Source organism: Rhinolophus hipposideros, assembly GCF_964194185.1.
Source record: "Rhinolophus hipposideros genome assembly, chromosome: 20".
Taxonomy (NCBI): Eukaryota; Metazoa; Chordata; class Mammalia; order Chiroptera; family Rhinolophidae; genus Rhinolophus; species Rhinolophus hipposideros.
This window is the reverse complement of record NC_138066.1, coordinates 41,267,956-41,295,473: the sequence shown is the minus strand read 5'-3', so window position 1 is coordinate 41,295,473 and position 27,518 is coordinate 41,267,956. Positions and strand designations below refer to the sequence as shown.

Below are 27,518 nucleotides of genomic sequence, written 5' to 3'. Positions count from 1 at the left end.
TTAAATACCAGGGATATTGTGCTTCTCCTGAAGACTGGGCCTGGTGCTATGTGTTATATATTTATTTGTTCATTCACAAGGACTTTTTGAGCACCTAAGTCCCAGGGACTCTAGGTGCTGGAGATGTGGTGGAGAACAACAAGACAAGGTCCTGGGAGGGGTGGGAGGGGGTCAGACAATAGCAGGTAGGCGCATAGGCAGTTTGAGGCAACTTCAGACAGAGGTAGTGTTGTCAAGGAACTAGAACAGGATGATGTGCCTAGATCATGGCTGGCGTGGTGTGCTTCCACAGGTAGTCAGGGAAGCCTCTGAGGACATGAGACTGAATGATAGGAAGGAGCCAGCCGTGTAGAGATATGGGGCAGCCCATTCTGCACAGAGGGACCAGCAAGTCTAAGGCCTTTAGGAGAGAAAAGGCATGGAGAGATCAAGGAACAGAAAGCAGGCTGGGGGGCGGGAGCAGGTGAGCAGAGGGGAGATGGGTAGAAGGTCAGACGGGGTTGGGGTCCACATCACTAAGAGTCATGTGGGCCATAAGGAGAGTGGAAGCCACTGAGGCAGGAGGGGACAGTTTAAGCAGAGAAGTGACCTGTTGTTACTTTGAAAAGATGAGTGTGGAGAATGGAATGTAGAGCAGCAGAAGGGAAGCAGAGAGACCTGTTGGGCCTCTGACAACAGCCCAGTGACGGTAGCCAGGATAAGAAAAGTAGCAGCACCCTTCTTAGACCCAGCAAGAGGAGCTCCTGCCCTGGTCCCTGCACTTCAGAGGGTCCTGCTCTTGCCCTTCTCCAGCTACTCCCTTCCCCACGGGATGTCTGAAGGGCCAAAGAGACATGCTTAGAGGTCTTATTAATCCTTGGGTGTCTAATTTTTCTCACCTGTAAGTTTATGTGCTATAAACTTATATGGGGGATTGGAGATCTCAGTTACTGTGTCTGGGTGTGTGTACTGGGGACGGGTCAAAGGTGAGGCAGTAGTCCGTGTCCCCACAGGGCAGCAACTAAGAAAGACAGAAATGATGAGCTTCAGCATCACAAAACCCCTACGGATCATTCCTCTGGTTCAGTCTCCCCTTCCCATCTTTGGGAGAAGCAGCATTGAGAGAAGGCAGTCGCCTTAGGCTGTATTCCACCAGCCCTGGGAGCAGAAAGGGCAGCTGGTCAGAATACACCTATAGGCAACTCCTCATTCCAACAAGGTTTTTGTGCTGCACTGATGTCATCCTGTATGTAGCTCCCTTTTCCAGTTTTCTGTTGGATTGTTGGTCTTAATGATTTGTAAAAGCTCATTATATATTACGGAACTCCATAGTTGATCCGAGATGAGGGTTCAAAATATTTCCCCCCTAGTTATTCTGTTTCACTAATTAATTTTAACAATCCTTTGTGTCTTCTAGATTGTGAGTCATACCTAGAAAAACCTTGCCCTCTTAAAGATTATTTTTAAATCCCTCCTGTTTTCTTCTAGTACTTCTGAGACTCCATTTTTAGGTGCTTTGATATTTGATCTATTCAAATTAGTTTTGTTGTAAAGAATGAAGTAGGGGGCCCAATTTACTTTTTAAATGTCATCCTCAAGTTTTTACAATATAGTAAATAATCCTTCTTATCCCCACTGATTTAAAATGCCATAGTTTCCAAATACTGAATTCCCAGATGTATTTAGATCTTCATCTGGATTTCCTGTCCTGTTCCCGAGTTCTACTTGTCCATCCATATTCTAATGCTGCGCTTTCAAAATAATGGTCACTTGATAATGTTTTCAAGCCTCTCATACATGTTTACTTACGTGCTTCTTGTATTCGATTTCCTTTTCCATCGAGTATATCGTGTGGTTTTTTTCAGTGAGAACGTGTGATGTGAAAACCGCCTTCTTGATCATTATCTTAAAAAGTCTTTATTTCACCCTTAGTCATGATTGGTATTTGGGCTAGTGTGGTAGATATTTTCAATGGCTCTCATAAATCACGTCATAACCCTCCTATATGGTGGGTCAGAAACCTATCAATATTACAATTCCCTTACGGCCAGGGAATGGCTGTGAATATCATCTACCAACTTAGATGCACATGTGTGGGACAGTGGAAGGGAGGGAGGTGGTTTTCTCTGAGAAGCAAATGTCTGCTGTGGCAAAGGTCCACGTTCGCCTTTCTGGGCTCCAGCTTCCGGGAGTGAGGCAGTTGTGACACAGGCAGCAACTGTAACAGTAGCAGCGGTAGTTCTCTGGTCTCCAGATTGTAAGAAAATCTACAGGTAAATTATTAAAATTGAGAAGAGACGTTAGCAAGGTCGCTGGATACAAAGTCAACCAAGAAAAACAATTGCATTAATCCAGAACATGAAATAAAAATACAATTCACTTTAGAGTCAAAATATCAGATACCTATTAATACATCTAACAAAAGGGGTGCAAAATGTTTATGTAGAAAATGATAAAATACTGTTGAGAGAATTGAAGTAAAAAATGTAAAATACTGTTGAGAGAATTGAAGAAGATACAAACAAATGGTGAGATAGTTGTAGTTCAGAAAGCTCAATATTGTAAAAAAATATTAATTCTCCCCAAATTGATCTACAAATTCCATGCACTGTCAGTCAAAATCGCTATTATGTGCAATTTTTTTTGTTTAAGAAAATAACAGGCTAGTTCTGAAATTTATATGGAAATGCAAAAGTTCAAGAATAGCTAAGACATTCTTAAAAAAGAACAAGGTGGGAGAATTTGCTCTTGCAGTTATCAAGACTTATTTAAAACCTGAGTATGGTATTGACACGAGAAAAAAGTAGAACAATGCAGTTGGAATCAAAAGCCCAGAAAGAAACCCACATGTATATGAACATTTGAAAAAGCCTTTAGTAGATAGGCATACAGGATAACAGTGATGTGACCTTGAGTCGAGAGAATATTTCTTCTTCTGGACACACATACACAACAAACACTAATCACAGTAGACAAATTAAAAATTTCTTAAAATTAAAATTTAAAATTCTTAAAATTAAAATTAAAATTTAATTTTAAGTTCTTAAAATTAAAATTTCTTTTCATCAAAAGGTACCATTAAAAGAGTGAAAAATCAAGCTATAAAGTAGGAGGACAGCTATTAAAAAATAAGAAAAAGTCAAAACACCTCCGTGGAAAACCAGGCTAAGAGCCTCAAACTTCATAAAAGAAGAAATCCAAATGACCCATAAATACAGGAAAAGGTGTTCAACTTTCCTAGTCATCAGGAAAGCAAAAATTAAAATCACAGTGAGATCCCACTATAAACTCACAAGAATGGTTAAATTAAAACGAACAGGCAGTGCCAGTGTTGGTGAAGATGTAAGAAAGGAACTTCCATACTGCCTGTGGGAATGAAAAAGTGGTAGAAGCACTTTGCAAAATAGGACAGCACTGTCAGCTTAGTCTGGAGATAAACACACCCCGTGTCCCAGTAATTCCATTCCTGTGCATATTCGTAGTGGCATGCACCTGGAAACCAGGGGACATGTTCACAGTGGAAGAACAGCCCCGTTATTTGTAATAGCCCTGAACTGACATCCTAAATGTTCCATAAAAGAGTAGTTAAGTTGGAGAGATGGGATTGTGCAGAGAGCTTCTGGGCTGCGGGTGACATTCCATCACTAGTGTTCATTTGATATAATTATTAAACTATGTATACATTTTTATGCATCTTCATATAATGTGTGGTCTATTTCACAACAAAAAGAACGTTTAAAGAATATGTAGATTTGAAAAAGAACCAAAGTGAAACTTCTAGACATGAAAAAAAAGTAGACATTGAAATGACAATCCAGTAGATCTCTTCTTTTCCTCTTCTTTCCTTCCTAAACAATTGAATTCCAAAGCCTTTGGCTGAGGGTGAGTGTCTGTGCAGGGGGTAAGGTGGCACTGGCTGAGGAGGGAGCTCTTGGGAGGTCTCCGTGAGGAGAGGTCCACAAAGTGCTGGACAGGACCTGGAATTGGGCAATTCCTGTTGTCATGACTACAGTGCTTATAAAGGAACTGGTGAGAGGTCCTGACCAGCCACTTCTGTATCTTGCGTCACATCCTCCGATTCCAGCTGCAGTTGAGGCTTCACTCACTCTGTGTTGACAGCTTTGTTACTCATTTTCTGCCCTGGGTCTTTGCAGGGCCCTGGTGAGACGCCTGTGGAAGCCAGCTTGGAATGTCCACATGCACAGCCCTGAAGTGGGGGTGCATTATTTCCTGGGGTGACCCCCAGCCAATGGATAAATGCTTCTCACTATCGTCCCCAAGTGGACAATTCTCTTCAACAGGTTCCCGTGGGATCAAGTCTCCGGTGCCCACAGCAGTGCCCCACTCAGCAAAACACCCTTGCACTGGCTTTTCCTTCAGTCCCTCACACCTGTTCCCTTGGGTCACCTCCCAAATAAATTATTTGCACAAGCCTTATCTCAGGCTCTGCTTTCAGGCCTAGCCTAGGATAAGACTGGGTATCAGAAGGTCCTGGAAAGCAGCCCTGGATGGATGACAGGGGCTCTGTCACTGGGGTAAGGGGGGTGGTGATAACCTTCACACGCCACAGCTTCACCATTCCTAAGACTTTCCCCTGCCAAGGCAGATTAGTGAGCACGAGGTTATGCAATCGTTCTAGCACTTGAAAGGCACAAGGCCATGGTAATCAGATGGATTGTGGAGTAGGTTGGCGCCTACTAACTGCTTTAGAAGTTCTGCAAGGAGAAAACGAGAGGCTATTGATTCAGGGCATGCTGTGAAACTCAGAGGCATTCTGGACTTCAAAATCTTGGAAGGTCTTAACAGGATCAAATCCAGTTACCAGTATGGTCACTCATTTGCTAGCCCCTCCGCACCTCTTGTGTTGGCTTCTTTTCTTTCTTTGTTTCACTCTCCCTGGGCCTTCACTCCTGCTCCCTGGGATGACCTCCCATGTAAACAACCTGCATCCTTGCCTCAGGCTCTGCTTCAGGAAGGGGCTCAGGTTAAGACCTGAAGAAGCAGTGGTGGCCAAGTAACCAAGTTCATGACCTCAGAGACTTAAAGATTAAGTCTCTGGAGGTACCTTAAAGGTACCTGACTCAGAATAAGCATCACCCTACTATGAATAGCTAGCCTTTTTTTGAGTTCTTACTGTATACCTGGCCCTGTCCGAAGCCCTTTACATTTGTTACCTGAGTTAATTCTCACAGCAGCTCCATGACATAGATATTATTTCTCTCTCTCATTTGTCCCCTGTAATGGGCTGAATGGTGACTCCCCAAGAAGATCGGTCCGTGACCTAATGCTTGGAACCTGTGAACGCCACCTTATTTGGATAAAGGGTCTTTGCAGATGTATTGTAATTAAGGATCTTGAAATGAGGTCATCCTGGATTATCCGGGTGGTTCCTAAGTCCTGTGACCAGTGTTCCTCTAAGAGAATGGCAGAGAAGAGAAGGCCGTGTGAAGACATAGGCAGAGATTGGAGTGATGCTGCCAGCCGTGAGCCAGGAAACACCAGGAGGAGCCACCAAAACCGGAAGAAGCAAGCCTGGGTCCTCCCCTACAGACTCTGAAGGGAATGTGCTCCTACTGACACCTTGAGTGTGGATTTCTGGCCTCCAGAACTGTGAGAAAAGAAGTTTGTTGTGTGAAGCCACCAGTTTGAGGTGATTTGTTACAACCGCCTTAGGAAACTGAGCCCATTCTCCTCCCGCAACTCAATTCTGGGTTGTTCTCTCCACACAACAGTTAGTCCATGAACATCAATATAAATATTTTTGCAGGCTTCCAAAATCTGAGAGCAAATTTAAATGGCAGTGAATAGTAAGCGTGTACTTGTTGAGTAATCTTGCTTTCCTCTCACGGTGGCTGCAGGCACTGCTTTCTTCAGACATATTTTCAAGGTCACTAATTTTTGTTTTAGAATTTAGATGTGGCTTTTGCTTCTGAAACTCCAGTGGGCCTGGGGGCGGGAAAACCCGAAACATGATCATCGTGCTCTCAGGATGCACTTCTGAAGAGCAAAGTGGTCTGACAGTTAATTCTTTTTTAAATGACATGGAAATGGGGAAGATGGGCCATGCCTAAAAATAGCAAAAGCATTTAAAAACTGTCACCAGCCAGCTCCCACCTGACAAAACTGTTGTCTGATGACAGGATTAGAGGTATCTGAATGGTCCAAAGGAACAGTGTTTGATCATGAAAAGCAGTGATTCATTTTAGGTAACCAGGAAAGACATTTTACAGTGTCAATCAAGTTTGCTTTTCCTTCATGTCAATCAGCTTTCTAAAAATCATCTTACCCTGAGATGTAGTTTGTATCTTAAATTTCAGAAGATGATTTCAGAATAGACATACCCAGTTTTCCCACCATTACAGGCTTCTGAAATATAAACGAGAAAATAATTTAGTAAATTTAGGGTATAAAGCCATAGAGTCTCTTTTTAAAAAATCCTATTTTAGTAGCTGGGTGGACCAACAGAACCAAGTGTCAACTGTTTTTTCCTAGACTATCTCAAGTAATGGATTCTTGAAAATGGTTTAGATATGCCCCTGCGTCGTCCTGTCTGGATGTTTTATATGATGCTCTTTCTGTCACATCCTTCTCTCCTCCCCACCCACCCATTCCCTGATGAGGTTTGTTAGGAGCTGTAGTATTGGTTGCTCTTGGTCTCCTGGGGTGTGTGTATTGCCTACGTCCACCCCCCATCTGTGGGCTCCTACGGCCATGGAGTATGGTGGCCTCACAGGGACCACTGTCTCATTCAGTAGCCTCTCTTATCCCAAACTGTGGCTCACCATGATCTTTTGGTGTCACCTCCTGGAATATGGGGGTGGCGTAATGCATCTCCTCGGAGTGTCCGGTTTCTGGGCAAAAGACAAGGGACGGAGTTATTGGGCCTATAAGCCCAATCTCTGATCATTTGAGGGCAGTGGCTTAGCCAGCGGCCCTTGCAATGGCGTGGAGCCTCGGGACTTTGCAGAGAGCGCTTACCGTCTTGGGCTGTGGAAACACATGGCATTGGTTCCAAGTCTGGCACAGACTCCTTATCTGTAAAATGGGAACATCATTTGGGAGTTAGTGGTGTTTGTGTTGGATAGAGCAGGTAAATTGCTTAACCCTATGCCTGGAATGTGGCTGGCCCTCCATCAACGTTGGCTGGGATGGTTCTTATTGTTGACCAAGGTCATGGGTCTATTTACCATAAAGCAGCGTATGATGCCTGCTTTAAGAGGTGATCATAAAGGCCTTGGGACAGTATGGATCATTCCCTACTGATATTAAAAAAAAAAAAAATCTCCACAACATGTTGTTAAAGTTAAAAAGTCAAGGTGTAGAGTGGCCTGTCTATGACCATGCTGCCATTGCTATGCATAGACTGTCTGTGGAAGGATTTTAAAAGCTGGTTGTTGACCCTGGAAAATGGAACTGGGCATCAGGAGTGGGAGGGAGACATTGTATTCTATGCTTTCTTCAATTTTTTACCCATGTATCTGTATGACTTATTTAAAAAATAAGGTAAAAACCTAAACCAATCAAAATACCCAACAAAGTTCTCTTACCTGCTTGATTTTCACAGATATTTGCATATATTCCAGCTTCCATGGGTGTATTTCCATAGTGTTTGGGCACCTTATCTCTCATAGCTTTTCCTACATAAATTAGTATAGAATTAATTAAATTAAACCAATTTAGCCACATTTTTCTCATTTCCTCTGCCAAGGAGCAGAATCCCCCAAAGTTCTGAAACAAAGAATGACCTGCTCCAATGGTCTAAGTGTTGTCTACTGAAGGGAAACTATGGACTCAGCAAGGAGTCCATAGGACCTGCTTCTCCAAGCCAGGAGCCATCCTGATTTATTTTCCCAGCTCTGCAAGTGACATTCTTTGCCTGTCAGATTATACTTGAGATGGCCAGAGACGCATTTTTTTTCCTTTGCTGAAAAGAACAGTCTGTAAAAAGCTTTGTAACATCTTTAAGAGACAATAAATTCCCCAGCTGAGTTCTATTTAGCCATGGCCACTAGTCAAGAATATTAATTATGCTTTTGCAAAACCCTGGGCTTCTCGTAGGAAGGGGAGACAGGTTTTAAAAATAGATGTGGTATGTGCAAAAAAAGAAAAATGTAAGAGCTGTATAAATTTTGACACCTGTTTTTAAGTTACCTGTCAACTGAGCCTCTGACTTCTCTGAATTATAACTCTCTAGAGGGGGAGGGAGACACAGGAGCTTAACATTTATCACTCAGTTCTCTCCCCAGTTGTGACAGTACCTCTGTAGCCCCATTCTACAGGTCAGAATGCTGAGGCTCAGGCAGGCGAAGGAGGCTGCCCAATGCCCCTTGGCTCGTGGTGGGTGCCAGTGCTGAGACACACACTGTCTTTTGTACAAATCTTGATATTGTGTGCCCAAGGAAAAGGCCTCCATACTTGTGTGCCCAATTAAAAGGCCATTTTGAAATCTTCACTAGAGGTGATCAGAAGACGTGAATCGTGAAAAGCAATAACTAGGGCTTGCTAAGGGGCGGCAGGAAAGAAAGACGCTCTGGTTTATCATCATGTACTGAGCACCCTCCGAGTGGCAGAACCAGCCTGAAAAGTACAAGGCAAAGCTGTTGCCGTTGCGAGCTGGCATCATTTGCAGGGCTCAGTGCAAAGTAAAAATGTGGTGCCTCTTGTTAAAAAATTCTTAGGATTTGTATACCCATGTTCATAGCACACTATTCACAATAGCCCAAAGGTGGAAGTAACCCAAGAGTCCATTGATGGATGAACGGATACATAAAGTGTACATATCTGTATATCTATATCTACATATCTATCATGCAATAATCTTCAGATTTAAAAATGACGGAAATTCTGACACATGCTCAAAATGGATGAACCTTGACATTAAGCTAAGAGAAATAAGCCAGTCACAAAAGGACAAATACTGTATGATTCTACTTACAGGAGGTCCCTAGAGGAGTCAAATTCAGAGACAGAAAGTAGAATGGTGGCTGCCAGGGGCCAGGAGGAGAGGGAAATAATAATGAAATAAAAATTGAACAGAGTTTCAATTTTGCAAGATGAGAACAGTTTTGTGGATGGATGGTGGTGATGGTTGCACAACAAGGAGAATGCACTGAATGCTACTCAACTGTATACTTAGCAGTGCTTAAGATGGTACATTTTATTGTTATATATAATTTTACCACAATTTTAAAAGTAATTTTAGAAAAAGTAAAAAAAAAAAAGTATTAGGAATTTCAAAACAGTGACAGCACAGCATTAAACCAAGTGTGGGGCTCTTAGCACGGCGTTCCGTGTGACTGCACAGGCCACATACCCATGAGCGGTCTAAATAAGAAGAGTTCTTCCCAGAGAAACCGGAACTATCCTGCATGTGAACTGTGCAACAAGTATTTCATTTACCTTCCCCTTTTGCAGAATTTCCTTCCCTTTCATTTTCTTTGTATTCATTTCTGATTCTCCTTTCCCTTCTTCCTCACCCTCTCCCCTGCTGTCTGTATTCAAAACCCTTGGAAAACAATGGTAAAGCTCCTGAAGAACTTACTTGCTTTGTACTTTGGTAGTATCCAAAATGCCAGAATTAGGATTATTACGACTAGCAACAGTAATAACCCCGGAAGCAGTAACTGCAGGCACAAAGGACAGCTGTCTCCACCTGGAAGAAGACAGCATTCACTGGTCACCATACAGCTTTCTTTTCCAATGACACTGAGTGTGAAGTGTTCTGGAAAGGGCAATCACGGCAGTGTCCTGTACCCACACTTACGGACACCTGCAACTCTTGACAGTTGGCAGCATGGGGGGAGCCAGCCCCAGCTCCGGCCTCGCCCTCTTCCCACCCAGGCTCGGACCTGCACTCTAAAGGGCCTCACCTGCATGTAGACCACCCCCGCAGCCTGCATGTCCAAATGCCATGCATACCCTCCATAAGTAGCAACCTTGACTCGGGTCCAGGAATACTCACTTCCTCACTGTGGTCTACCCTTGGGAAGATGAGCTGGGAAAGAGACTTACGTGAGCCCTGTAAGGTGGGTTCTGATCTGACTGGGTAGGGAATTCAGGTCCAGGTACCCAGAGTGTGGTGTAGGAAAGTAGGGATGTAGGCCTAGGTGGACATATCCCCATGGCTGCCTGGACTCCTCCTTGGGGCTCCTTTTGCCTCAAGCTAAGGGTGGTACTGGAAGTCTAGACTCACCAAGCATTGGCAGTGGGGCAATAAGGAGCCAAGTGGGCAAGCACGGTGTTAGGATTCAATTAAAAACAATGAAAAGCAAAAGAAAATCAAGAGACCTGGCAACTCCAAGAGAGATGCAAATTCTAATGTGATTCCTTAGAACCCAGGCAATGGAAGGTCAAGGCAGGAAGCAGGGTCAAGTCAGGCAGTCTTGCAATAAGGTCCCTTCCTGCCCCAGCCTCTCGGCTATCCTGGGATGGTTTTTGTTGTTTGTTTTTGCAGAAAGCAACCCCACCAGAGTTTGTGTGGATCCTACCAAAGGAAAGGCATTTGGGTGCAGGTGGCCAAAGTGGGAAGTGGTCAGGCGGTAGAAGTTTCTGGAAGCAAATCCAGATTCTATTGAAAGAGCTCAGGTACCTTTTGAGGGCATGCGGAAGGTTTGACTGTATTTTGCATGGTTAGGCAATGCGTTTTTAGCTTCACAGCTATATTCTTCCACTTCTCCAGTGTTGTTCTTGGTTAAATTAAATTCAGCAGGCTTCCTTACATACATGGAAATAACGGGTGACATGGCGATGTCTTTTGCAAAGAAAGTATAATTGATGGGCAGAGAGCCATTGAATGAGATGCAGTGTAGTGTCATATATAGGTCCGGTTTTGTTCGAATAACATTAACATTCAGCACTGGCGTGGTCACTGGGTCTAGAAAAATGAAAGTACATGTTACAGGGATAGGCAGATTAGGTTTACTCACTCAGTCACAAACATGGGTGGAACCCCTACTCTGTCCCTGGCTGTGGATCCAAAGGTGAATGACGCCCTTCTTGAGAAGTCAAGAAGCTTGCAGCCCATTGGGAAAGGCCAGTGAATATGTGGCTAAGCAGGAAGTAACCCTGATAAATAGATTCAAGGGAACTTCTCAAAGGAAATGTGTGGGTCTGATAGGCTCTGTCAGGTCAGACCCTAGTTAGAGCATCCAGCTATATGGTTTAGTGTATAATTCATTAATAAAAGTATTACAGGAAAGGAAGGATAGTTGTTGAGTATTCATCACGTGCCAGGCTTGCTTCCCACATTATCTCATTTCACTTCACAACAGTATTGCAAGGTGGAGAGTGTCACACCCATTCCACCCGAGTCAGTTCTGATTCATAGAGGTTAAGAAACTCACCCAAGGTCACAGCTAGTAAAGGGCAGAGCCAGGGCCAACTTCCAAGTAAATTGGTTTTTTTTTACAATATTAATTTGGCACAGAGACAATGAAATGCAGGGACCAAAGTATAAGTAAAATCAAAGAAAAGAATTTAGAGTCTCTTTGTGCCGCTCCTTCCCTGAGCAGGAATCCCTATGACAGCGTCTTTCGACAGAGTGGCACCTAGTGGTGGTGGCCTCAGAGAGCAGCTGTGTTTGGGAATAGCACCAATAAGACATTCTTCCTATGGAACTGAAAATCTACCTCCTACAATTTTCAGGAAGAAGTTGAAACTTTTATGAGGAGGCAGAGAGCATGGACTCCTCTCTGAGCTAGGAATGGTTCAAAGTGGACCAAGGATTGATATCTACATTGATTGGAAAGGTGTAAACGTTCCTGAGAGTTTGTGACAGGACTAATAAAGGGCATTTACAGCATCACAGTGACCCGGGCAAGGGAGTTGCTCCTATGCAATAAACCAGTTATATTTTTTAAAAATTCACAGAGTCCTTTAAGGCTCATTCCGTTGTCACCTTCCTCATAAGACCTTTCCTAAATCCTCCAGACAGAAGTGGTCCCCCCCCCCACCCCCGCCTCCTCTAGCCCTTGGTCTCATCCTTATATTATTGCTTTTTCCACCTCTCATTACATGATCCATTTGGATGTCTCATGGTCACCTCAAACATAACCTGTTTGAAACTGCACTGTAGTTAATCTGCTAGTTAATGAATCGATCAGTAGGTAAATAAACATACTCATATTAAAATCCTATTCTTTCAAAAAATGTATTCATTCATTTTATTGTGGTACGAGCAGTTAACAGGAGCTCTACCTTCTTAAATTTTTAGGAGCACGATACAGTATTGTTAACTGTCTGTACAATGCAGATCTCCAGAACTTATTCATCTTGCCTAACCCAAACTTTATACCCCATGTCCCCATTATTTTGCTTTTGTCCGTCTTACTCAATGGCACCACGCCTCATCAGCTGATCACAGTGGATATCTGGATGTCATTCTTGATTCCTTCCTCACCTTCACTACTTGTGATTCCAAGTCTAATCATCTAGCAATTCCTATTGTTTCTTCCTCTAAAATATATCTTGACCCCATCCACCTCTGTCCATCCCCACCTTTGTTTGCCTCTTGGATGACTGCAAGAGCCTCCCAGCCAATCCCCAACATGATCCGCTCTGACCCACTTAGATTGAATTAACTCCCAGGATGATAAATTGGATCATAGGCCAATCTCACCTGGAGTCACACTCCCCTCATCTGACCTGCAGCCATGCAGGCCTTCCCAGCCAGCCAATTGTTTTCCCAAGTTGGAGCCCCTGCATAGGCGACTGTCCCTTAATTAGATCCCTCTTTCCCCATCTCTTCACATAGCTAACTCCTGCTCAGCCTTCAGGGCTCTACTTAAATGTCGTTCTCTTTGAAAGGTCTTCCCTAAGTCTACCCTGAGTAGATCCTCCCCCGTCTACTGCTTCTCTCTATCATCATGTCGGTTTCTTTTTCTTTATAACATCAATGCAGTTAGTGGTTATGGATTTGTTTGGCCACTTGGGTTTTCTGCCTCCCCAATGAAACTATAAGTTCCACCAGGCAGAAACTAACGTATACCCAGGCCTTGGCACATCTGGGATGTCATCAAACATTTTAGGAGTGAATCAGTGATCAATGAATTTGTGTTCATGGCTCATACCCCTGATTGGGTTGGGAACAAGATTGTGTCTTAGGCATCATTAAAACCCCGGCAGTACCCAACACAATTACTTGCACAGGGTAGTCACTCCGTAGTTATCTATTAATCTGACCTACGTGAAGATGATGCAGTTTTATGGCGGGAAACTTGTGCATTTACTTGGAAGGCAGGATGCGGGAAGATTTTATACATATCTATGGGACAGAAGGTCAGGAAATGAAGACTTGGGGTTCTTTTAATCAGTTGATTTAAGGCTTCAGCCATCAAGTTGATAAATCAGCTGAGACGGAAGTGATGCACTGCAAGTGTGTAGGGCCCTGTTATCCAAAGGGAGGAAACCCACATCACTGGTGAGTCTTGCCATCTTTTCTCCCATTGAATCTCAGTGATTTGATGGGCGATCAGATGCTTTCCCTGCTAAATAAGTACCAACCCTCTTCACCCGCTTCTATCCACTGTGCACTGAGATTCTCACCCAGAGCTAAAATTAGACAATGTCAGGGTCACATCGCCTATCTTCTCAATTTATATTTTAATAATTGAGGACTGGAGATATATCTAAGGTATATGTAAATGGAATATCCAAAGTTGTGGTACACAGGTCCCCTGATGCCCATTCCATTGTACTTTCTGCAATACCAGGCTGCCCAGTCCAGCAGGAGTCTGACCACTTGAGAATATTATCAGTCAGGGTGCTGCCCTCAAAGTATCCACTATGTCCCATGTTTGCAGGGGTTTTCCCCATCCCCTGCTTCACATTTCTTTTACAATTCTGGCTTCTATTCAGTTTATGTTCAAAATTGTCCTAAGATGGTGGGTCTAATCCAGAGTCCATAGCATCCCCTAAAGCCTTGTGCAGAAATTTGCATCTAAAGTCTTATGAGTATTTCTCAGGGAAAGTATCTATCTCTATCCTTAGATTGTTAAAACGGTTACAACTTAAAAAGCTAAGACCCGTTGACCTCGAGCAGAGGCGTCCAATAGAACTTTCTGTAATGATGGAAATGTTCTTTGTCTGGATTATCTAATACTGTAGCCACCAGCTACCTGTGGCTACTAAGCACTTGAAATGTGACTAATGAGACTGAGGAACTGAATTTTTTATTTCTTCTCATTTTCATTTAAATAGCCACATGTGGAGAGCCTAGACCTAGAGTATCAGTCAAAGATTTGATCAGTAAGTCGGGGTGCCTATGTTTAAAAGACTCCAAGTATCACCTGGAAGCCCTCTCTCCCTTTTCCAGGAGGTCATTACCAAGGTCACTTTCATAGAGGAGCCCATTAGTGCTATGTTGTGAGAGTCTTCAGTGGGGGAAGATGGGAGAGAAAAATATAGCAGTTATAAAATGTGGTTGGGCAAGAATGCTGATGGGGCACCTGGTGGGTGGTCACTGCAAAGGGAAGAATGTGGGCAAGACCTGGGCTTTGAAGGCCCTTGCCACAGGGTCCAACACCGATTCTAAGACTTCTTACTTGAATCTTCAGAGGAAAAGTTGTTTTTGCCTACCTGATGGGAATGCTAGAGTAAAGCATCTAGAAAAGATTTCAATATAAGCCTTTTTGTCGAAGGCAAACATCCTATTATTATCTGGAATAGCCAAAAGTCTTTGGAGGAGAAAGTGAAATGGAATTATTAAGAATAAAGAAGTCAGTGACATACTTTCCAGGCTCTTGAGTGAATGCTCATAAGGGGAATGGCTTGACCATTGTAGAATGGGGAAGAGTCCCACAGATTTCAGGGCCCCAAGGAATGAGTGCTCTACTTACCGGCAAATGTGAAGTTAAACTCGTGACTGTATTTTATACAGTTGGAAACATTGGTTTTGCATTTGTAGGGTCCCAACTCCTCGTCTTCTGTGATGCTTAGGTTAAAAGTCACGGGTTCACCTTTTCCACACCTGGTTGTTAAGTGTTTACCATGCCGAAACAAACTATAGGTGATCTGTAGTGATTTGTTCTGGTTGGAACAAATTAGAGATACATTTTGACCCTTCATGATTACATTCGTTTTTGAGCCCAAATTTGGAGAAGTGAATTCTGGAAAACAAGCTAACACAAGAGAGAGTTCTTGTTAATGTTACTTGTTAATCACTCAGTGGTCGTCTGGCCACATTTTGTGGGTCAAGATGGTGTTCCTGGCGAAACTTCCTAAGGGGGGCATTTCTTACTTTCACAGCCACGCTGACCAGTGTGTGAGGAAGACTCATGTTTTCAGAGGCCTCTCCCAGTGAGAGATGGGTAGCCTGGACAAAATCTTTTGTGCTTGCTACCTCTCCTGCCAGTAAGAGCCTGAAGTGCACTCTCCAAATACTGGCTATGCTGACTTAGAAATATTAAAATTCCAGGTTCTATGACCAAACATTATGTCTAATGGCTTGCTTTGTCCATCATTTCTTTTCAATTTCTTATTTTGGAAAATAAAAATTTTTAAACATAATATTAGGGGAGAAGGTATCATGCTCCCTCATGGGCCTATCACCCAGCTTCAACAATTATCAACTCATGGTCGATTGTGTTTCACCTGCCCCCACCCCTTTCCATTATTTTAAAGCAAACCCCAGACTGCATGTGATTTCATCCATACATTTCAGTATTGAGAACGAAAAGCAGCCCCTGACCGTTGGGAACTGACCTGGCTAGGAATTGGCCTGTCACTCACAGCTAGAACACTAATACCAGACAAGGCCACTTGGTGACCCTGGTGGATCAAGACAAAAGCAAGATGACTCCATAATCAAGTCTGAACACAGATTAACACAGACGAACCTTGTCCACCCCACAAACACAACCACAAGTGCTCCTAAACTGACTAATCTAAGTGACTGCTGCTTCCTTATCAGTCACAGCTTTTACTTTGCTCTGTTTTTGCCTTTTAGATAAGAATTATTAAAATACCCAATCATATCATTATCTCCACTTCCTAAAAGAATCCAATCCAGAGTAAAGCCTGCTGCTTTGAATATTTTTCCAAATCACTTCAAACAGGTCCAAATCTTCTCATTAGACCTCTCTAACACCCGCTTGCTGCGGCATTCTATGGTATGCATTTTTTCCCAAAACCCAACTTTGTTCAATTACTCCTGTATCTTTCGTGATCTGTGGCTGGAGGACGTTAATAGTTTGTACCTCTAAAAGATAAGCACTCTTGTAAACAGAACAATACCACTATCACACCTGCAAATTCACATTTTAAAAATGTTATCAAATATCTAGTTAGTGTTCATATTTCCCCAATTGTCTGATTCTTTTTTTTTCAGGATTCAAAATGGTCCATTGTAATTGGTTAATGTGTTTTTTTTGTTGTTTGTTTTATTTTCTTCTTTCATTTTTTTGGCTACATGAACATGTGCTTTGTAATGGAAGAAACCTTGCATTTATTTATTTTTAAGTTTATTGGGATGACATTGGTTAATAAAATTATATAGGTTGCAATTGATATGTTTCTTATGTCTTTTAAGATCTATAGACCTTTCCACCTCTTTTTCCCACCCTGCAATTTATAGTGAGTTGTTTTTTTGTTTTGTTTTGTTTTAAGATTTTATTGGGGAAGGGGAACAGAACTTTATTGGGGAACAATGTGTACTTCCAGGACTTTTTCCAAGTCAAGTTGTTGTTCTTTCAGTCTTAGTTGTGGAGGGCACAACTCAGCTCCAGATCCAGTTGCCATTGTTAGTTGCAGGGGGAACAGTCTACCATCCCTTGCGGGAGTCAAACTGGCAACCTTGTGGTTGAGAGTCCCCTGGCCCATGTGGGAATCAAACCAGCAGCCTTTGGAGTTAGGAGCACGGAGCTCTGACCGCTTGAGCCACCGGGCTGGCCCTGTAGTGAGTTGTTTCTTCTGTAGTTTTCCATGATCCAGATTTTGATGGTCACATTCCCATGGTATCCTTTACCACTTCACTCTATCCCTTGTCCAGAGGCTTGATTCAAATTAGCTTTTATTTATCAAGAATGCATCACAGGGGGTAGTGTGTCCTTCCATTAAGAGGCACATAATGTCTGATTATCTCTCTTTTTGTTTGTTAGTGTGTTTTGACAATAATCACTTTGCAGCATTATTACATTAGAGGTTACAAAATGTGATATACTAATTCTATTATTTCTTCTTCATTTATTATCTGTAGAGGAACTAGTCCTTGTCAACTCTTTGGTTACACTGACATACAGTTAGCATAGAAAAGGCAGAATAAATACTTGACCAGTTTTGAAAATAATGAATTGGTTTCGTAGCATCTTATAATTGTGAGATATTTTTCTTTTATTGTTATTATTTTTCTTTACGAATCATTATGAACTAGATTTAAATGCACTTAATGAGCTTCAATCCATTGAGGTTAGTATTCTTATTGCTCCATTTTTTGGCCATGGGAAGCACTCCAAACCAGCTTCTGAGTCCTTTAGACATGATCCCAATAGTCTTTGATAACTAGTGTGTTTGTATTTGTTATTTAAAAATGCCAAGGGAAAAAATTCACCCTCATCAGAAAATCTAATGTAAAAATATAAGACTATAAAAGAATGAAGAGGAATACAGAGAAATGTTTTTATATCACCTGCTAAGAAAAGGTCTTCCAAGTAAGACACACTAAATAGGAGCCATAAAGAAAAGATTGAGGGTCCAGCCCGGTGGCTCAGGCAGTTGGAGCTCCATGCTCCTAATGCCGAAAGCTGCCGGTTTGATTCCCACATGGGCCAGTGGGCTTTCAACTACAAGGTTGCTGGTTCAACTCCTTGACTCCCGCAAAGGATGGTGGGCTGTGCCCCCTGCAACTAACAACGGCAACTGGACCTGGAGTTGAGCTGCGTCTTACACAACTACAATTGAAAGGACAACAACTTGACCTGGAAAAAAAATCCTGGAAGTACACACTGTTCCCCAATAAAGTCCTGTTTCCCTTCCCCAATAAAATCTTTAAAAAAGAAAAGGAAAGAAAAGATTGAAAAAATTCCCTAAAACTTTAAACTTATCTATGGCAAAATTGAGATGAGTGACAGCCTAGAAAAAAATAAGACATAAATGAAAGCAAAGGATTTTTTTTATACACATGAACTAATAGCAGATCAATAAGAAAAGACACACAATCAAATAAATGGGTAAATATTATGAATAGGTAATTCCCAGAAGAAGAAATGGAGAAGGCCATTAAATAGTGCTGGGGCCAAAGGATGGCTTGGGTGGAAGAGGGGTTTAGACCACTCAAAAATGCTGTCCACCTCCTTTCCACTCTTTGATCTGGACAATTAACATTTTCTGGTCTTGTATAAGCTCAGCTTCAAGACAAGACCTCACCTCTCTTTCCAACAAGATAGCCACCCCTAAATTCCTTTACATGGGAAGGCTGGAGCTTTCAGGGTCAAGAACTATGAAAAAGATGCTCAACTGTACGAGTGATGAAGCAACTGCAAATTAAAACACTGAGATTATTTTTTGCTCATCAGATTGGCACAAATTAAAAAATTCATTGTATCCCCTTTGGAAAAGAGATGGGGAAACATATTCACCTATGTGAGTGAGTGGTCACAGTTGGTGACCATGTACAGTTTCAGTGAGTTGGGAGGACAACTTCGCAGCATCTGTAACAATTTAAATGGATATGCCCTTTGATTTGTCAATTTCACCTCTAGGATCTTATCCTACAGAGATGCTCTCATACTCTCATGTGTCCATAAAGGATGTTTTGTACAATAGTGTTTATTGCATCATTGTTTATATTACAAAAAAAGAAAAACAGGAACACTCAGTGAATTATGGCTGAGTTCATATTATGAAATGCCATGCAGTTATTGGGAAAAACAAGCTAAATGTACATTTACTACTTAAAAAGATGTCTGTGATTTATTGTAAACTAAAAAAGGACAAGCCACAGAAGAATTTGTTTACTCACTATTGAAGAGAAAGACTATTAATAGCTCTTGCTTCTGGATTGGAGTGGGTGTAACAGAAGTTTCACACTTTACATATTGACAACAACCTTGGGCTGCATTTCTCGATGGTTCACCATACACCAGGTACTGTGCTGAGCGACATAGCTTGTCTCACTCAGTCCTCACAGTAGCCATCCTGGATAGGAGCTTTTATTAACTCCATGTCACAGAGGAACAACATTAAGCTTCAAGTGGTTGACTCATGTACTCAGGTTGCCAGCTGGGAAACAGTAAAACCACGATTAGGTACACGACCCTGCTTAGTCTAGTTTTATGATGAAAAAGTGCTTCCTAATATATATTTTTAGTGTTGATTGAATTATTTTATAGCAACTATGTGTTGATTTTCTAATTAAAAAACAACAAAGAGAGTGAGCATCAGAGTGGTCATCAAAATAGCGGCGTGAGGTGAGCCTCTGGAAATCTTCCTTGAAATTTACAACAAATTGAACAACAATAACTCCACAAAGGACTCCCTGCACAGCAGACAGGCAAGACGAAGAGGCTCACTACTGAATTCACCTAAAGGTGGGCAAATTGTGCGAGCGGGGGAGGAGGGAAGGGAGAAGTGCGGAGACGGAGCCGCAGGCGCAGGACGCAGACCTAGCTCAGTGCTCTGAGCTCGCTGCATCCAGAAACTACTGCAGCTGCGGGAGAGGGAAGAACTTGGACTGCTAGGGCTCTGTTTATGGCCCACAGGGCTGAGGGGACAGCATATAACAGGGCTGAACCCAACGCTCACAGCAGAGATGTGGGGACAGGCTCTCAGAGAGCAGTTTCTAGGCTCTCGGCCTCCCGTGGGGAGGTGCTGACTCAGGTAGTGAATGACCATCAACTGTGATTGGTTGGCCATCAACTGTAACTGGTTAGCCTATTGGTACTGATGTAACTGTGGTGCTGCGTTGATTGGTTGGTTGGTTGGCAGGCAGAGGAATGAATGGCAGATTGCAGAACGTGTGGCTACTACTGCGTGTGTTTCTACCGGCCGCCAGAGAGAATACAGTGGTATGATTCCCCTATCTATGGCTCCGTTGGTGTTCCTTTTTAGCCTAGCCATATCCTGCGTTCTTATGTGGGGAGTAGAACCAGAGGTGCCGCAGCCCGCCTCCCATGACAAGAGACCTCAGAGCAAAGACTGAGGGAAGAAGACTGAAAATGGTGGTTTAAGCACTCATTGCTGCAGAGAGCGGAAGCCTTAGGCACTGAGACTAGCTGCCCCCTCCCTACCCTCCCAGAGCTCACCGGGCCCCCACCTGCCCAGTGCTAGAAGCCGAACAATAGCAGTGTCAGATCAAAAGAACAGAATATTTGCTGTCCTGAGAACTGTGGTCCTCAGACACAGATTCGCAGCACAACTAGTTCCAGCGAAGGGGAGGGAGCTGTGGAAACAGGACGGGCTGTGGTGGTAGTTACTGCCATTGCTCTGGGCCACCTCTCACAACTCACCCCGCCCCTGGCCCCACCTATCGCGGCGGATCCCTGCAGGAGTAAACAGAGCTGCTGAAACACACGGGCTCTCAATCTGGTGCAGAAAGACCTTTGGAACTTCAAAAGCCTTCCGCATCCCCACTTGGACGCGGCACCCTATGACCCAGGAGAAGCCTGCCTTCCAGGGAATCCCCCCATTGTGTGAGAAGCTGGAATAGTGCAGAGAAAACATAACACTACAGTGTAAGAGAGAAAAAAAGGCTTCAGTCGGAGATAAAATGAAACATTCTACCAACATGTACTGGAAAACAAAAAGAAAGACTTCTTCTTATCAACCTGTTGCAGAACCCACTCCTGTAGATGTCTAGGAAGAAAAGTAATAAATCATTAATTGCCAGGAATAACCAAGGCAACAAGACAGCTCAGAAAGAAAGTGAAAAGTCTCCAGAAAATGAACTTAAAGATATGGAAATATGTGATTAAATGACAGAGAATTCAAGATTGCAGTTCTGAAAAAAACTCAACAAGATGCAGGAAAACACAGAAAGGCAGTTTAATGAACTCAGAAACACAATCAAAGAACAACATGAACATTTTACCAAAGAGATTAAAATTTTTAAAAAGAACCAAATAGAATTTCTGGTGATTAAGAACTCAATAGAAGAAATTAAGAATGAAATAGCTATCTTAGGTAGTAGAGTTGACCAGATGGAGGAAAGAATCAGTGACATTGAAGATAGAAACCTGGAAATGACACGGATGGAACAAGGAAGAGACTTGAGACTTAAAAAAAAATTGAAAGAACTCTACAAGAACTTTCTGACTCCATCAGAAAGAGCAATATAAGAATAATGGACATATCAGAAGGAGAAGAAAGAGAGAAGGGAACAGAGAGTATATTCAAACAAATAGTCGATGAGAACTTCCCAAACTTGTGGAAAGAACTGGGTCCTCGAATCCAAGAAGCAAATAGAACCTAATTACCTCAACCCCAACAGGCCTTCTCCAAGGCACATTGTATTGAAGCTGTCAAAAAATCAACGACAAAGAAAGAATCCTCATGGCAGCCAGGGAGAAGAAGATGGTAACCTACAAAGGAAAGCCCATCAGATTTTTCAGCAGAAATTCTACAAGCCAGGAGGGAGTGGAACCAAATATTCAAACTATTGAAAGAGAGAAATTATGAGCCAAGAATAATATACCCAGCAAGGATATCCTTTAGATATGAAGGAAGAATAAAGACCTTTCCAGACATACAGAGCTGAGGGAATTTTCTAGTACACGACCTGCACTACAAGAAATACTAAAGGAGGCTATTCGACTACCATCAACAGGGACAATTTGTGGCAACGAAAACATATAAAGGGAGAGAGTAAAGGCCTGAACTGGAATACGGGAATGGAGAAAGTAAGCATGCTGAAGAAAATGGAATACTCTAAATATCAAACTTTCTTTTACATAAACTTAATGGTAACTACTCAAAAAAAATCCAGAACTGAAACATATACTGTAATAAAAGAAGAAACAGAGGGAAAAATCATAGAATATCACCACACAGAAATAATAGACAACAACAAAAAGGCAAAGAAACAATGGAGACAGTCTTACCAGAAAACTAAAGCAAAGTGATAGGAAATCCTCACATATTAATAATCACCCTAAATGTAAATGGACTGAACTCACCAATAAAAAGGCACAGAGTAGCAGATTGGATCAAAAAATTAAACCCAACCATATGCTGTCTCCAAGAGACACATCTCAGCTACAAGGACAAGCATAGATTCAAAGTGAAAGGGTGGAAATTGACACTCCAAGCAAATGGTATCCAGAGAAAATCAGGTGTAACCATACTGATATCAGATGAGACAGACTTCAGGGTGAAAAAAGTAACAAGAGACAAAGATGGACATTTCGTAATGGTAAAGGGAACTATACAACAAGAAGACATAACAGTCATCAATATTTATGCCCCCAATCAGGGACACCGAAATATACCAAGCAACTACTAACAGAACTAAAGGGAGAAATGGGCCAAAACACAATTATACTAGGGGATATAAATACATCATCGACAGCTATGGATAGATAATCCAAACAGAAAATAAATAACAAAATAGCAGTCCTAAATGACACATTAGATGAAATGGACATAATTAACATTTATAGAGCACTTCATACTAAAACATCAGACTATATGTTTTTTTTCTAGTGTACATGTAACATTCTCAAGGATAGACCATATATTGGGACATAAACCTAGCCTCAGCAAATTTAAGAAGATTGAAATCATACCAAGCATATTTTCTGGTCACAAGTCTATGAAATTGGATATCAACTGCAAAAAGAAAGCAGGCAAAACCACAAATACATGGAGATTAAACAACATAATTTTAAAGAGTGACCAGGTCAAAGAAGAAATTAGAGGAGAGATCAAAAGATACATAGAAACAAATGAGAATGAAAATACATTCTACCAAAATTTTGGGGGTGCAGCGAAAGCAGATTTAAGAGGGAAATTTATATCATTACAGGCCTATCTCAAGAAACAAGAAAAATCCCAAATAACCTCACATTACACCTTAAAGAATTAGAAAAAGAAGAACAAATGAGACCCAAGGTCAGCAGAAGAAAGGAAATAATAAAAATCAGAGCAGAACTAAATGAAATAGAGAACAAAAAGACAATAGAAAAAATTAATGTGACAAAGAGCTGGTTCTTTGAAAAGATTAACAAAATTGACAAACCCTTGGCTAGACTCACTAAGATAAAAAGAGAGAAGACACTAATAAACAAAATCAGAAATGAAAAAGGGGAAGTTATAACGGATGCCACAGAAATACAAAGGATCATGCAAGAATACTATGAAGGACTATATGCCACCAAATTCAATAACCTAGAAGAAATGGACAAGTTCTTAGAAACATATAGCCTTCCTAGGCTGAACCATGAAGAATTGGAAAATTTAAACAGACCCATCATTAGTAACGAAATTGAATCAAATTCAAAGTCATCCAAAACCTTCCCCAAAGCAAAAGTCCAGGACCAGGTGGCTTCACTAGTGAATTCTACCAAACCTTCAAAGAGGATCTAATACCAACCCTGCTCAAACTCTTCCAAAAAATTGAAGAAGAGACAGTACTCCCTAACTCATTTTATGAGGCCAACATTACCCTGAAACCAACACAAAAAAAGAAAACTACAGACCAGTATCTCTGATGAATACAGATGCAAAAATCCTAAACAAAATTCTAGCAAATCAAATGCAACAATGCATTAAAAAGATTATTCATCACGACCAAGTGGGGTTCATCCCAGGGGCACAAGGATGGTTCAACATCCACAAATCTATCAATGAGATACATCACATAAACACAATATAGGATAAAAATCATATGATTATATCAATTGATGCAGGAAAAGCATTTGACAAGATACAACATCCATTTATGATTAAAACACTTAATGAAATAGGTATAGAAGGAAAATACCTTAACGCAATAAAGGCCATATATGACAAACCCTCAACTAATCTCATAATTAACGGTGAAAAACTGAAGCCCTTTGCTCTACGTTCAGGAACACGACAGGGCTGTCCCCTATCACCTCTGCTTTTCAACATAGTGTTGGAAGTCCTTGCCAGAGCAATCAGGCAAGAGAAAGAAATAAAAGGCATCCAAATTGGGAATGAAGAAGTTAAATTATCACTTTTTGCAGATGACATGATGCTATATGTAGAAAACCCTAAAGAGTCCACCAAAAAGCTATTAGAAACAATCAACAAATACAGTAAAGTTGCCGGCTACAAAATCAACATACAAAAGTCAATTGCATTCCTATATACTACCAATGAAATCTCAGAAAAAGAAATGAAAAAAACAATTCCTTTTGCAATTGCAGCAAAAAGTACAAAATACCTTGGAATAAACTTAACCAAGGATGTGAAAGACCTATATGCTGAAAACTATAAGACATTTTTAAAAGAAATTGAAGAAGACACAAAGAAATGGAAAGACATTCCGTGCTCATGGATTGGAAGAATCAACATAGATAAAATGGTCATATTACCCAAAGCAATGTACGGATTTAATGCAATCCCCATCAAAATCCCAATGGCATTTTTAAAAGAAATAGAACAAAAAATCATCAGATTTGTTTGGAACCACAAAAGACCCCGAATAGCCAAAGGAAAAAGAACAATGCCGGAGGTATCACACTCCCTAACTTTAGCTTATACTACAGGGCAACAGTAATCAAAATGGCCTAGTATTGGCAGAAAAACAGACACATAGACAAATGGAATAGAATTGAGAACTCAGAAATAAAACCACATAAATATGGACAGATAATTTTTGACAAAGAAGCAAAAAACATACAATGGAGAAAAGACAGCCTCTTCAATAAATAAATGGTGGTGGCAGAATTGGAAAGCTACGTACAAAAAGAATGAAACTGGACTGCTATCTGTCACCATGTACCAAAATTAATTCAAAATGGATGACAGACTTAAGCATAAGACCTGAAACAATAAATTGCATAGAAGAAAACATAGGTACTAAACTTATGGACCTTGGGTTCAAAGAGCATTTTATGAATTTGACTCCAAAGGCAAGGGAAGTAAAAGCTAAAATAAATGAATGGGACTATATCAAACTTAAAAGCTTCTGCACAGCAAAAGAAACCACAAAATAAAGAGGCAACCGACTGAATTGTAGAAGTTTTTTGCAAACAGTGCCTCCTATAAGGGGCTAATTATCCAAAATATACAAGGAACTCATGCAACTCAACAACAAAAAAAACAAACAACCCAATTGAAAAATAGGCAGAAGACCTGAAGAGACATTTCTCCAAAGAGGACATACAAATGGCAAATAGACATATGAAAAAATGCTCAACATAACTAATCATCAGAGAAATGCAAATAAAAAACACAATGAGATAATCACCTCACCCCAGTTAGAATGGCTATCATCAACAAGACAAATAGTAACAAGTGTTGGAGAGGCTGTGGAGAAAAAGGAACCCCCATACACTGTTGGTGGGAATGCAGACTGGTGCAGCCGTTATGGAAGGCAGTGTGGAGGTTCCTCAAAAAATTACGAATAGAATTACCATATGACCCAGCAATCCTTCTCCTGGGTATCTACCCAAAAAATCTGAAAACGTTTATACATAAAGACAAGTATGCTCCAGTGTTCATTGCAGCTTTATATACGGTGGCCAAGACATGGAAACAACCAAAATGTCCTTCGATAGATGAATGGATAAAGAAGTTGTGTACATATACACAATGCAATACTATTCGGCGGTAAGAAAAGATGATATAGGAATATTTGTGACCATATGGATGGATCTTGAGAGTATAATGGTAAGCAAAATAGTCAGACAGAAAAAGCAGAGAACCATATGATTTCACTGATGTGTGGTATATAAACCCAAAACAACAAAAGAACAAGACAAACAAATGAGAAACAAAAACTCATAGACACAGACAATAGTTTAGTGGTTACCAGAAGGTAAGGGGGTGGAGGATGGTAGATGAGGGTAAAAGGGATCAAATATATAGTGATGGAAGGAGAACTGATTCTGGGTGGTGAACACACAATGGGATTTATAGCTGATGTAATACAGAATTGTTCATCTGAAATCTATGTAACTTTACTAACAATTGTCATCCCAATAAACTTTAATTAAAAAAACAACAACAGAAAAACAACAGAGCAAGAAAGAAATATTTCATTGTAAAAACAATGTCAATATTTTGTCTCTAAGTCTCAAGAAAGATACTCCAATTCCCTCCCTAAAATCATTTCATTTTCAACAGCAGGTAATGGAAAAGACTTACTGTTTGGTTGTTCATTTAAGCACAGAAACACTTATGAATGATCATGTTTGAAGCTGACCATCCACTGTTTCGGTGAAGATGGTTCCAGTACAAGAGAAAAGTAAATGAAACTTACTGTTTGTTTCTGTCGTTTTCTCACTATCCATTGCAGCTTTTAGAGCCCAATAAGAGAGAAGAAACACAAGAAAACTCTTTCTCCACATCACGGTTTGGTTTGGAGATGCAAGCCTTAGATGTGACAGAAGAGAAATGCCCCAAAGAGCAGTCTGTTCAAATGGCCCCCCAGTCTCCCAAATGAAATTGAAGAGGGCAAGGGAGGCGTGGAGGCACCATGGTGGTGAGTTATTCAAAGAACTTCCTCTTTTTTCGCCAAGTCACAGCAAGCCAAGCTTGACGCAATGTGACTGGTTGGTATGACCGACCCATGTTCCTCAGTGAGTTTTGTAACGAGAGAGAGATAGTAAGTTGCTGCTACTTCAGGCTGGATGGCCAGTTGAACAGTGGGAAAAAGGAAGTTAAAAATAGGACCATTATATTGTCTTTCTGTAAACCCACCTGATCATCTCTCTCTGGATTTGGCCTATACCAAAAAAAAAAAAAAAAAAAAAATTAATGGAAGTTTGGTTTAGTCTCAGGAAGCAAATATTGACGGTCTAGAGCCCACACACACAAGCATGGCAGCATCACAAATGTCTGATTTTGTTAAATGCGTTTCCTAGGCCCCACTCCAGACGTACTGGGGACTCTGAATTTTAACAAGGGCTCCAGCTGTCTCAGAGTCTCTAAGTTACATGCCAATGCACTGTGGTTTACTTCTACCTGATCCAGAATTCTCCTGGCTCTGTGAAGTATACACAGCAGTAAAATCACATATTCTGGTGTCACCAGTCTGAAGTGAAAAGTAGGGAATACTGAGAGTTTACCCAAAATGGAGCTGTGACTGGGCCACTTGGGTTACTGATTCTTGTTGCCTTGGCCCTGTAGGTCTTGCATATTCCTGTCAACACGCGCCCCTTCTGTGGGGAAGCCAGGTCTCTGCCCAGGTATGGGTTCTTTCAGGACATCATCCAACCTTCAGTATCAGCTCACCCAGGTGCTCCTTGCTCAGGCTCTCCAGGCCCCAGCCTGTGGTGGTCAGTCATTCCCAGTCCCATAGGTAGCCGCCACTGGGAATCTGAGTAGAGACAGGGCCTGCTGCTGTCACCCCCATTTCTTCCCTGCCTGGCCACTATTGTCTGGAAACAAATCATCTTATTTAGCTCTCAGTTCACAAAAGA

General features: G+C 41.5%; 2 protein-coding genes across 5 annotated transcripts in view; one reads left to right on the top strand and one right to left on the bottom strand.

The window, feature by feature from the left end:
* Positions 1–27,518, top strand: part of POLG2 (DNA polymerase gamma 2, accessory subunit) — a 45,445-nt gene that overhangs the window by 17,429 nt on the left and 498 nt on the right. For 2 of the 3 annotated variants that reach the window (XR_013991829.1, XR_013991830.1), the window contains exon 8: positions 26,393–26,578. Coding sequence is in view for 1 of the 3 variants with exons in the window: in XM_081027163.1 (XP_080883289.1) it covers positions 26,393–26,399 (7 nt within the window). In the remaining 2 variants the exon portion in view is untranslated. Of the gene's footprint in view, positions 1–26,392; positions 26,829–27,518 lie in introns of those variants that run through there. The other variant, XM_081027163.1, reaches the window with a different exon arrangement.
* On the bottom strand, positions 1,876–26,583 carry MILR1 (mast cell immunoglobulin like receptor 1). 2 transcript variants are annotated; one of them, XM_081027164.1, is made up of 9 exons: positions 26,357–26,583; positions 14,814–15,095; positions 10,568–10,852; positions 9,521–9,631; positions 7,527–7,616; positions 6,958–7,014; positions 6,762–6,830; positions 6,266–6,345; positions 1,876–2,246 (listed from the first exon to the last, which is right to left on the bottom strand). In XM_081027164.1, exons 1-8 carry the CDS (start codon positions 26,442–26,444, stop codon positions 6,293–6,295), a joined length of 1,035 nt encoding a protein of 344 aa, XP_080883290.1. In that variant the 5' UTR covers positions 26,445–26,583; the 3' UTR covers positions 1,876–2,246; positions 6,266–6,292. The 2 variants fall into 2 exon arrangements, with proteins under 2 accessions (XP_080883290.1, XP_080883291.1); XM_081027165.1 differs by lacking the exon at positions 1,876–2,246 and having other exon boundaries at positions 6,175–6,345; positions 26,357–26,455.